This window comes from Solea senegalensis, unplaced genomic scaffold (assembly GCF_019176455.1).
Source record: "Solea senegalensis isolate Sse05_10M unplaced genomic scaffold, IFAPA_SoseM_1 scf7180000013266, whole genome shotgun sequence".
NCBI lineage: Eukaryota > Metazoa > Chordata > Actinopteri > Pleuronectiformes > Soleidae > Solea > Solea senegalensis.
In genome coordinates this window covers 57,304-70,194 of record NW_025320790.1, presented here as the reverse complement: position 1 = coordinate 70,194, position 12,891 = coordinate 57,304, and the positions used below count along the sequence as shown (strand labels likewise).

At 44.0% G+C, this 12,891-nt stretch overlaps 2 protein-coding genes across 2 annotated transcripts; both read right to left on the bottom strand.

Moving 5' to 3' along the window:
* Positions 1–2,071: 2,071 nt before the first annotated feature.
* Positions 2,072–4,160, bottom strand: LOC122760242 (cytochrome P450 1B1-like). The gene has a single exon (XM_044015326.1). It carries the CDS (start codon positions 3,974–3,976, stop codon positions 2,390–2,392), a length of 1,587 nt encoding a protein of 528 aa, XP_043871261.1. The 5' UTR covers positions 3,977–4,160; the 3' UTR covers positions 2,072–2,389.
* Positions 4,161–4,891: 731 nt separating this feature from the next.
* Positions 4,892–7,782, bottom strand: LOC122760244 (cytochrome P450 1B1-like). The gene has a single exon (XM_044015327.1). The coding sequence runs from the start codon at positions 7,720–7,722 to the stop codon at positions 6,145–6,147; it is 1,578 nt and encodes a 525-aa protein (XP_043871262.1). The 5' UTR covers positions 7,723–7,782; the 3' UTR covers positions 4,892–6,144.
* Positions 7,783–12,891: the final 5,109 nt, after the last annotated feature.

Genomic DNA, 12,891 nt, shown 5'->3' with positions numbered 1-12,891 from the left:
CATGTCCCTGTTTGTCTTTAAGAGTAAAATGAAGCAGGGCTGTGTGGGCATGTGAAGGGAAGAGCTGGCGATGACTCAGGCTGAAAGGAAGTCTTTCAGCTGAACACATATCATGAATGTTTTGGAAACAGGGCAAGTCAAGGTGGCCCTTGTCCCCCATCCCTCGATCTTGTGGTGTCGGAGCAAAGGGAGAAAGTGTGAGAGAGAGATTATATATGAGTGCAGAATGTCTCCAGCCTGTTCCACATTAACCGTTGTGTAAACAGGAGTCTGTCCACACTCCGTCTCCTGCAAGTATGCAGGTGCAACTCGTGGGACAAGAAAACAAGGTGTGGGATTAGAATGATGAGCCGCTAACTCCCACTTCAACTTATATTTATGGAACGTAATTACCCGAAGGGTAAATGTTGGCCTATTCCAAAAATAAGCGAGGTGTAGAGGAAGAATTTAGGACACTGTTGTTGACTTGTTGTTTTTGAAATGAAAACATCATATGATTGTGGATTACATGATGCTGATAACTAATGCTGTCTTGGCTGCCAATCCTGCTGCAGCAAAGCTAATATACAGCGGGGATAGAAGAGTGAAAAGGGTATTGCAGACAACGCGTTTGCGCAAGTTCTCTTTGCATTGCCGTACTTACGCAGCGGTCCGTGCTATCGGAAAGTTTCCAGCAGTTTCTGAAAGCTGAGAAGTTGCAGGTCAAAGCCAACGTGTGGTTATTACAGTAATTTCACCCGCGCTGTTGCAGGAAGCTGGTGAATCAGCGTCTTTGTCACCAGAGAGGACAGAGTTGGAGAAGTTTCCATTTTGGACAAAAACTCAAACAAATGTTATTTTAAATATGTTTATACACTGTTCAAATTTCAAATTTGACATGCAAAATCTGGTGTTCAACTACAGTGTTTGTTCATTTGAAATAGTTAATACACTATTTTATCGCGCAGTACATTGTAAATAACATCCAGATGTCGAAAGATATCCTGGACAAGCACTTAACTCATAGGACATTTTCTGGCCCTTTTATGGTTAAAATAAGCAAAAAAAAAATTGAGTTTTGTGTCATGTTCTGAAGGCATGTTCCATTTCATAGTGCTGGATTAACCACTACCCATTGTATTTCAGTTCCTAGAAGGAAGTGTTGGGATTAACATAAGAGATAAGATTGGACTCTTGACTTTGTAGTCCAGTGATTCCCATGAAAATTAGACCTGTGTCTCAATTTGAACAATTAGTTATGTTAGAAAGAAGAGCATAGTTTATAGGCACCTTGTTTGGATAAGTTGGTAACCAGTTCTTATTTGCCTTTACCTTAATAATCCATCACTCTGTACCAACCAAAGTGCACTAATAACAGTAGCAGTGGTCAGGTAAAATACACATGTGATCTCTGGAATTCAATCCCATTTGACCTCCCTCTCGTCTGTGTTCAGTGTGTTGTTTTAGAGACCACAAAGTTAGTTCACCTCATTTTGGCTTCACTCACTTCATGGCAAATCTGTAATGTAAATGCTCCTCTTCTTCTTTTGAAATTCACACCTTTGACGAGACATGACATCAGTTTCAGAGATGCGGTTCCGCTCGGTGAAAAAAAATAAAAATAAAATAAAAGACACCGCAGTCAAAAGAACAGCGCGGCCTGTGTTAAACATTAATGCAACAAGCTCGCGGCTGCTTACCTACCGTTGCCTGCGCTGATGCATGGAGTCACAGCTTACTCGTACAGAGCGGGAGCACGCGGGGTCATCGTAAATATTTTACAGCAACGCCGAGACCAGACACCGCGATCTATTATTATCTCTTTGGCCTGTTGCGATCCGCAGTACGTCGCACGGATTCGGTTATGGTGAGTCAGTGCAGGATGTTTATTTGACGTTCGGGGTTTTAGTCACACTGTGGAGATGTAGATACAACACATGTTCCCTATGAAAACATCGTTTGGCTTTTACAACTCGTGTTACTCGGACGGAGTTATGCCTCTTGCATCAGGTTTCACTGTGACGTGTGTGCCGAAGACGTGAGGCGGCTCAGGCTGTTAGACATTACATTACATTATTGAATGCAACATGCATGCATGTGGTATTTTTTTATTCACTCACTGACAATGGTGCAATACATATGCAGATAAATGTGTGACTGGATTAATAATTGATTTATTAATTGCTAACAAAAGTCAGAGTTTTCTTCCACAGTTGAGGAGTAAAATTGCCGTTGAGATCTGATATGATTTGCTTCCTTGTGCCCTTATCAGGATGCATACTTGTAGTACTTAATCTAGTATTTTGTACCCCGGTGAAATAACAATATACTCTACATTTTCCTATTATACAAGCGTTCATATTTACTTTAGGAATCATATTGCATGAATCTTTTATAATCAAAGACAGAGTCAGACAGCTTTCTCTCTGACTTTAGGGAGATCTCGTCTGGATTTGGCAGTAATCTTGTAATCTAAAGGCCTCAGTGTTAAACCGTACGAGCAGTTTAAAGACAGGTCCTCATGGGGACATTTCTCAAATCTGCATCGGTGGAGCAGAATGGCAAAGAACAAAAACACCTCGACTTTGGCAATTTGGTCCCCGATACACCGTCTCTTCCCCGCTGAGAAAATCATAACGTTGTTTGTGATGTCCTTGTCGAGGGAGCCGCTTCCATCCAGGAAGCGCGACGGGTAAAAGACGTGCGGGTCCTTCCACTTCAGAGGGTCGTGATTGACAGACCACTGATTGATGAAGACCACCGTGTCTTTGGGAATGTGGAGACCATCGACGGTGACGTCTGCGGTTGTGGAGTGGGGAATGGTGACCGGGACGAAGCTGGTGAAGCGCATGGTTTCATATATGAAGGCGTCCAGGTACGCCAGGCTGCTCCTGTCCTCGGTGGAAGGCAGCCTGTCTGGGCCCACCACTCTGTCTAAGAGCTCATGGAGTTTGGTTTGGATTTCTGGGTGTTTGGCCAGAAGAAGCACAATCCAGCACAGGGCAGTGGAGATGGTATCCAGACCTGCGCCAATCAGATCCGACACGGTCCCCTCTGTGTGACCTGTGGTGAGTCCGCTGTCACCGTCCGCTTTGTCAATGACGCCAATGATGGCGTCGCTCATGTCCCTCGTCACGCGTGGATCAAATGTCTCCCGGTGTTCCCTCACTTTGCTCTGGATGAACGTGAAGAACTCTTGGTTCAGATTTATGAAGTTTTTAAAGACACTGCGAACTGGGTTGGGGAAAGACCGGAGCCATGGCATCATGTCAACCAAACTGCCAGCTCCTACTGTCTGTCCAAACTGATTCACCCTCTCTAACAAGGCTCTAAACTCCACATCATCGTGTCCATAACGTTTTCCAAAGCACAAGGCACAAATCACGTTTGCTGCCGCTACTGTCAGCTCATGAGCGGGGTTGAAATACTGGCCCTGGGCACTGAGTGTAAGGAAAATATCAACTAGCTCTGTGGCTTCAGCCACAATTTGCTGCTCAAAGGCTTTCTTGGTTTGGCTGTTGGCAGATGAGAACGCTCTGATTGTTGATTGGGCAATTTTCCTGTGCATCTTCCACTGTTTGCTGTAATTGTTGAAAGTCATGCTGTTCCCCCCCGCGACAACCTGGAAAGAGACAAAGTTTGGTCTTCCTGCAAACTCTACACTGTGCTCTATCAGAGCCTGGCGAATCGCCCTGTCTCCGTTCAGCACCACAATATCACTGCAGCCTAATCTGATCTGGTACACGTCGCCGTACTTCTTGGCCAACTTGGCGAAGGTGATGTGAGGCATCCGGCCCAGCTGCATGGCGTTGCCCACCACGGGCCAGGCGAAGGGTCCCGGCAGTCGTCTCTTGAGTCTGAGGTTCCTGACCCACAGACAGGCTTCCAGACAGAAGAGGAAAAGGACGGAGGCGACCAGAGCAGGCTGGACCTGTCCACTCCACTCCCCGCTGATGCTGCTGTCCCTCAAACCAAACTCTGTGTCCACTTGTGCCATTGCGCTGTCAATCACAACCACTGCTTACGGCACAGAGACGATGTTTGAGCTATTGAAAATATAATTGTATTAAAGTCAGACTGATGGCAGCACTAACATGCTGTCTCAGCTCTCCTCCACTGACGCTGGCTTGATCAGGTTGAGCTGCTGTGGTGCACACGGCACATCTTCAGAGGAATGCCGATTTTAGCTGTAACACTTCGCTTATATGTATCTCTGTGGTGGGAGGGGTCTGCAAATCAGGTTTTTGGATTATCTCTCCCCTCCCATTTTGACCACAACCAGGCCTCCCTCCAGCAATGTCCTTTTTAGCCTTAAAAACATTATATTTATACATTTATAGTTTTGTTGCCAACGGTGGTAGAATATGGTACAATAATGGACAATAAGCTGGAGTTGATTGTTTATTTCCTTTGCGTTTGAATTGTTTTTTTTTGCCGTTTCTGTGACCATTTAACAGCGTGATTTGGCCTCTGTTATTTACAACCAACCTGTTCATTCTGACTATTCGGTGGGGAAAAAAAGGCAATTTATAATGCTCCATAAAAAATATATTAACAGCAATATTATTGCTGGTATTACGGCTCTTTTTCAAAAACAAACAAACAAAACAAAAAAAGTCACTGCAATAACGCGGCTGTTAGGTTTGTGGCAACATCAACCATCAAACATCTTTTTAAATAGGATTCAGAACAGACCGGGTCTGGCCGTAAATCTGCGTGAGTGTGAGTGCTTAGATGAACGACCAAAAAAACACCAGCTTTGGTTTCGGTGATTTTCAGCCAAGTCAAGTATTGCAGTGTTTTTTTCTGACATCTAAACAACGGTGGTTCCTGATCATCACGTTAAAACAATGTGTCAAAACTAAAGGAACTTTGAAGCTCAGCCTCGCTCACAATCAGACTGGACACGCTCGCCATTGACAATTCAACTTTATTCATATCAGATCAGATATATATATATATATATCTATATATATAGCTTATTTTTTTCCCCATCACACTGATAACAAAACATCCTCTGTGGCGAATGCGTTAACATTCAAGGCTTACTGAGTTTAATTTGTTGCATTGACACGGACAGACACACAAACACATGACACAAGTTCCTGAACGGAGAAGCTTTAAGAGAGAGTGGTGGTGAGGGGGTCGGGGGTGGCGACATCCGTGGAGCTTTGAAATAGCTACTTTGTAAACAAACATGTTTTTGAGAATGCCTTCTTGAAATGAAAAAAAAAAAGAGACTTTGCTGCACATGTGTTTTGTTTTGGTTTGTTTTGAACTCTGGTTTGTTGCTGCTGCTGCTGCTGCAGTGCTCGTACAGTAAAACTGAACCCTGAATACACATAATAATACGTGTTTGTGAAGCGTTCCGCGGTCCACAGCAGTGTCTCGTCTCCATCCCTCCGACCGTGATGGATGCTCCCAGATGAAAGACTTCCTCCGTCACACGTCACCCCCTTAACCTTTCATCGGCACTCTTTTGTTTAATGTGTTTGTATACTCGGAGTACAGTAGATAGTGGAATACATTAAATTCTCTTTACATTATTATAGGTCATACCTGAAATATGAAATTATAAAAAAAACTCTATTTTGTAACTGCATTATGTGACAAAGGCTAATATATATATAATATATATATAATATGTATTATATAATATATATATATATACATGTATATATATATATACATATATTCTTACATATTACAATTGAGAACAATAAATCATCAAGTGACGTGATCACGTTTCATAGTTATTTTTGGGGAAATTTAAAGGGGGTTTGTGGCTAATTTCCTGCACACGTGTACATGCACAGTAGTGAATAAAAAACAAAAAAAACAAGCACACAACTCAAGACACAATTATTTACAAGATCTGATCAAGTATAGAATATTCCGTGACGCAGAAACAGTCCACAAAGCGGATAACAGACAATGATACATCTGTGAAATCTCAGCTCTGCACCAACAGTAAATCAAAAATACAGACTGTGTTAATGTATCCATTAAATATCATTCTTAAATATAAAAATCTTACAATAGGATTTAGTGCAGGTTTACTGATACTCACTGATACTGTAAATGTCATTGGTGGGGAGAAGTGTTGTCACAGTTTTATTTTTTTGGGGGGGGTAGACATGCTGCTGCTGCTGCTGCTGCTGCTGCTCACGCTGGGGAAACTAAGCCGAGCAGCTTCCCTCTGAGTTTGGCGTTGACACAGAACTGAAAGGGCTTCAGCGTGAGCCCGTAGACACAGTCAAGCGTGAGGGGCCGAGAGGGCTCACTCTCAAAGCTGCACTGGTGCAGCAGCACGGCCGCAAGTAGGAACACCTGCACCTTGGTGATCTGGTTGCCGATGCAGCGTCTTTTACCCAGCGAGAATATCATCACATTGTTGCACGCGTCCCTGTCGAGGGCCCCGTGCTCATCGAGGAAGCGCGTGGGGTCAAAGACGTGCGGGTCTTTCCACTTCAGCGGGTCGTGGTTGACCGACCACTGGTTGATGAACACCACCGTGTCTTTGGGGATGTGGAGACCCTCGATGGTGACGTCTGACATGGTCGAGTGTGGGATAGTGACGGGGACAAAGCTTGTTAAGCGCATGGTCTCGTAGATGAAGGCGTCCAGGTAGGTCAGGTTGCCTCTGTCCTCAATCGTTGGCAGCCTTTCGGGGCCGACCACTTTGTCTATGAGCTCGTGCAGCTTGGCTTGGACGTCTGGGTGTTTGACCAGGAGCAGCATGATCCACGTCAAGATGGTCGACGTCGTGTCTTGACCCGCGCCAATTAGATCTGTCACTGTCGCGTCGACAAACTCTTTGGTCAGCCCACTCTTTTGCCCGTGCTCGACCACATTGATGAAGGCGTCGCTCATGTCCCGAGTCTCGTCTGGGCTGAAAGATTCTCTGTGCTGTGCCACTTTGTCTTTAACGAAAGTGAAAAATTCCTCGTTGAGGCTCTTGAAGTTTTCATAGACACTGCGCACCGGGTTGGGGAAGGACTGAAGCCATGGCATGACATCGACGAGGCTCCCAGCCCCGATTGTCTCTCCAAACCGCTGCAGCTTTTTCAGCATGGTTCTGAACTCCAATTCATCGTGTCTGTATCGCTTACCAAAGCAGAGAGCGCACATGATATTAGCGGCAGACACCGTGAAGTCATTTGCGGGGTCAAAATACCGTCCGTCGGCGCTGTTCCGCAGAAAAACCTGCACCAGCTCCATGGCCTCAAACGTAACGTGACGTTCAAAGGTCTTCTTGGTCTGACTGTTCGCAGAGGAAAAGGCTCTGAGGGTTGACTGTGCGAGTTTCCTGTGTGCTTTCCACTGTTTGCTGTAACTAGTGAATGTCAGGCTCCTGCCTCCGGAAACCATCTGGAAAGAGACAAAGTTTGGTCTTCCTGCAAACTCAGTGCTGTGCTCTATCAGAGCCTGGCGAATCGCCCTGTCTCCATTCAGCACCACAATATCACTGCAGCCTAATCTGATCTGGTACACGTTGCCGTACTTCTTGGCCAACCTGGCAAAGGTGATGTGAGGCATCTGTCCCAGCTGCATGGCGTTGCCCACCACGGGCCAGGCGAAGGGTCCCGGCAGTCGTCTCTTGAGTCTGAGGTTCCTGACCCACAGACAGGCTTCCAGACAGAAGAGGAAAAGGACGGAGGCGACCAGAGCAGGCTGGACCTGTCCACTCCACTCCCTGATGATGCTGCTGCCCTTCACACCAAACTCTGTGTCCAGTGCCATTGTGACACTGTCTTTTGTCTTTTCAGTACACTTGTCCCTCAGAGGAGAAAGGAGAAAAAAAAAAAAGTCTGCTCAGTGGTTAAAACTAAAAAAAAAGTTAATTAACGTCTCCTATAGCCATCTGAGTTAAGGAATTTTTGCAAGTGAGATCATATATAAAAAAATGAAATAAATCTGATGAAATGAAGAGGGTTTGTTTGAGACTTTTCATCAAGTTTTAAGACTTAAGTGTCTGCTCTGTGCTTCACTCCACTGTCTTATATGTATTTCAGTTGGTGGGCAGGGCTCAGGAGAACTTTCATACTCCTCCCATTGTGGTAGCCGCACAGACGGACGGACCCTAGTACACTATCTCCTCTGCTGTCGGTCGCTCCTGGAGGCGCGCGCTTGCGAGCTTCGAGTGGTGTGGGTGGGGGGGGGGTTGGGGGACACACACCGTGCGTGCGTGCAGCGTGAACGGCCGCCGTTCTCATGCAACCGGTGACTGCACGGCTGCTCCACTGTGGGAAACATGTCGAGACAAATTGTTTTATTAATTGCACAGAGATGAGGAGACACAGGCTGCTGCTGCTGCTGCGCGCGCTTCAGAGAGCGTCTTTTTCTTTTTCTGGCTGCTGAAGAGGAGCGTTACATTTCCAAACACGGTTTGTCATCCAGACCGAGACACGTATTTGCACTAATCATATTTAACTGTATTGTTTATTTATTTACTTTATTTGTTTTTGCCTTTATTGCCACACACGTGTGGGCGCGCGCGCCTCCGCAGGTTACAATGAAGTCATCGTCGTCATCACCGGAAATGATCAGAAGAAGTCGGTGAAGTTACTGAAGTTAACCAGATGTGCAGCTTTGCAGATTAAATGAAGGAAATATGTGTTTAGTCTGTCATAAATTAGCCGAATACAAAAATTATACAGCTAATAAATAAGCAACTCTTTGCTTTAAAGTTTCTCAATTAGAACAGAGAAACTGCACAGCAGTGGCACCATCAATGTATTTCTCTACTCAAAAAGTTTAAAAAATGTCAGTCTACTACTAAATAGTAGTCTACACCACACATTTAATAATATCACTTCTAATCAAATATATCATTCACCTCAGCTTCTGAGTGTCTGAACTCTCACACAGCAAATAACAATCAGTGGAGCCATGAAACACGCACATTTGCCACATCTTGTTTGGTTTTTTAGCCAACACACACAAGAGTCCATGTTACATCACAACCACCGCAAACAGTGTCTGTCCTTGTCCAGGGGGCAATTCTTCCAATTTTTTTAGACAGGAAAATCATCCAAGGACGAGTAATTATTTTATAAATCATGTTACAAGACTTTTGTTTCCACTAAACTTCCTGTTTGAAGTGATGTAATCTCTCAGAAACATGTCTCTCTCTCTTTCTCTCCCTCTCTCCCTGCGGATGACGACAAAATTAGTTACTTGTTCCCCCCCCTCGCCTCCTCGCCTCCCCAACTGTGAAGTTTATTTTTGCTCAGAGGTAATGACCGTAATTGAAGGCAATTGAAACGTTTCCACAGTAAGTCAGAGGGACAGAAACATTAGTGTCGCACAAGCACAGGCAGACATTAATGGCCACAGAGGAGGAGGAGGAGGAAGGTGAGTAATGGAGGAGGATGATGGGAAACATTTAAAATGATGCATGACTTTTTAAACATGTGTTTAGAGGAGCACATTGTTTTTTCACGATAGGGAGTAAATATCAGGGTCTGGGTTTACGACCATTTATAAAAATAAACAATGTACATAAAGTGCCAGAATTAATTTGTGTATATATATCTATCTATCTATATATACATGTATATGTATATATATATATGTATATGTATATGTATATGTATATGTATATATATATATATATGTATAATTCTTTTATTTTTATGTGTGCATTTCACAATGTTCCACGTTCAGCTGACTCGGTGACAGAGAATGTGACTCCCACATGAAATGAAAACATAGAAACAACATCACAAACACATTTTATCCACTTACACACAAACTCAGTAAATGCCAGACATTGTTGTGCAAAAATGTGGACACGACAGTAAAAATAAACCTAAGTGCAATGACACTTTTTTTTTTTTAATTTTCATACAGATAGCGGATAGTTTGGCGAGGTTCAGAGCCTTGAGAGCTGTTTGTCTTCAGTAATGTGGTGTGGCCCGGCGTCAAAAACTCCTTGGTTAACCAGAGGACATAGCAATGTCTTTGAATGCACCGCCTCCACTGGGGGTGACTGCTTCTCCACTCTACTCCTACAGGGGGAGCACCACCACCACCACCACCACCGCCTCCTCTTTCTTTATCGAGTGTGCTCCTCATACACATGTGGCCACTTGCATCTCCATCAAGCTAATTAGAGCCAGGTTTGTGGCCGGTGGGGGCGGGGTGATGTCGGGGGGTGTCGTGTGTGCGTTTTGCGTGTGGCTGCTGTGTTTGCCTGTGATTACCCTTTGTAACCTGGCTGTGAAAGGTTGGCCCTGACCCTGCAGTGACTCTGGGCAAAGGGAAGTAGTCAGGGGCTGGTGTGCGAAGGGTGGGGGGCGGGGGTTTCATGAGCAGGAATGGGGTCTATGTGCTGCTGCATGTCATGAGCTGGCGGGTGGGCGCTCTGCTGTGTGGAGACGGGACCAATGGTAGAGCAGGCTGCTCCAGCTCTGGAGCTAATCATTGTTTACTAGTCTCATTTCCACTTCTCAGTGAGCTACTGTCACGCACACCACCGACCAGGAGGAAGGAAGAGGGAAGGGGGTAGGGGTTGTGTGTGTGTGTGTGTGTGTGTGTGTGTGTGTGTGTGTGGATGGGGGGAGAGCCAGGGGCCCAACAGGCAGTTGGGGTGCTGGTGGGACTTAGGAGAGGAAAAGTGCGGAGACACTGAAGAAATGAAGGAATCTGAGCGAAAGCTTTAGCCTTTATTTACTTCTTTATTTATGTTTTTTTTTTTCTTTAATACAAAAAACAAAAACAGTAAACACACACCAAGCAAAAACATCCTCTGGGCCGGTGCCATCTCAGGCAGCCACGAGGTAACCACCGGACATTGGTAGTTAGAGTTGGTGATGTTTGAAATCAGAGCATTTTGTGCTTGCCAGACCACAATATGAGGAGATACAGATACTCGGGGGGGGGGATAAAAAAACTTCAGTGTCTGACCCAATTGTTGTTTGTCTGTAGAACAAAAGTCAGAGAGAATAGAAGCAGAAACAATCCACTCCTGTTGGTATTATGTAGTTGTATAAGAAGAGACATTTCTACATGTTTCTTTGGTTTGGATCATTTGAACATCTTTTACCAGCAGTAAATGATCTGTATGTATATGGAGCTTTTCCTCGTCTTGATGGTCACTCAAAGTTGCTTTAATACTACAGTTTTATACCCATTCACACATGCACTAGCGGAGGCGGGGAATCAAACCCACAACCTTTAAGTTGAAAGACGACTCGCGCTGCCACTGAGCTACCGTGGGAAACGTGAACTTGGTTTTCAGGTCAGTGTTTTTCTAAGCAATTGAATATTGAACTGTGCTGCTTTAACAGAATGTTACTAGTGTCTTTGACTCAATTTATCTTTTTCAGAATAAAAGGTTTAAACAACACTTTTCACAAAGCACAAAAAAATTAGTATAGTTAAGTATTTTATTGTTTGAAAGTGTACTTGTTCTTTGCTCCGTGGTTTTTTTTTTTTGTTTGTGGGCGGGCCTTAGGAAGCTAGAACTCTTTGTAAGTATCACATTTACAATTATTTTGTCGGATGTCGAAGGGGAAAACTCGGGGAACGAGTTCCAGACGGACATCGACTCCAAGCCCGTGACGACTACCGGTCCATTGAGCTATCCCTCCAAAAATCAGTAGCCAATCAGCAGGCAGCTTCCTAAAGCCTGCCCACAAACAAAAAAACTGCTGTATTTTCAAACAAATAAAATACAATATTTTTGAATGATTAAATCGATGTTTTTTTTTGTTTCGTGAAAAGTGTTTGAAGATATTGACACAAATCTAATTCCATACAAATTCTGTGTGACTGACGATTTTGTGAAGAAAAGCACACGTTTATTTATTGATTTTTAAAAAAGAATATGATATTTTCATTCATCTGCTGGGCCGGATGTTAGTGTTGGCGGGCCAGTTTTGGGAGACTTAACAAAAAATAACATCTTGTGTGTCTGCTGCTGTTATGTAAACTCACAGATTACTTTTTGTTTTTTTTTATTATTATTTGAAGTCTGAATTGTTGTTTAAGCAACATTTAAAAGCCCCCATACAGTATATATATTGAGCAAAAGTCACCAGCGTTTTTGTCTGTCAAATCCTGGATCGTCTGCATTTGGATTGGAATACTGTGACTGAAAGTTGTGAAAATGTGAAAGAATTTAACACGTGTTTATGTGACACTCAGTCACGTCTTAAATAAACCTGGCGTAAACCTTTTTACATAAAATAAGCTTTCGGCTAGAATCCCAGTGTCACGCTAAATACTCGACACTTTAACCTGCTTTAAATATTGTGTCAGTTCCATTTCCACCACATTCTCATTCTCAATAATGGATATTTGGTTTCTTGCTTGCGTATTTGACAGAAAAAAAGAAAAAAAAATTCCCTGGTTCCACTTGTGTAAAAGCTGTCACGCTGAGACAAATCCACAGTGGGTCACAGACCGCCTTACTTAAGACGGGGGTAAATTGTGGTGTCACAGCAGCTCCGGTCTCTTGTGTTCACACGAAAACACCGCACGGAGGAATCCGCTTATCTTCCGAAAACCTTTGTTGTGTCAGACCTGCTGTGTCGCTGCGGGCCAAATCAAACGGCCCACATAAGAGAGGGGAGCACCACTTGTGGGGAGGGCTTCTCCTGGAACGGCTTAAACCATGAAAACACGCATTGGGGCCATTTCGAAAAGAATGATTTTCAAGCCTTACCATAATATTTTCTTACACGTACTGCACTTTCATGCGGTTCCGTAGTTCAACACAGCACTTACCGAGTCCCAATTAGGGCTCTGATTCAAACCAGTGACCACCCACACGACACTCGCAGCACTGCAGGGTTCTTAAGAACTCATCAAACGGGATATTAATGGAAAAATAAGCAATCTTGCAGACATTAAATTATAGCATGAAATGCTGTTTCAAAGTGGCGCAGTCATTTCATTTCATAC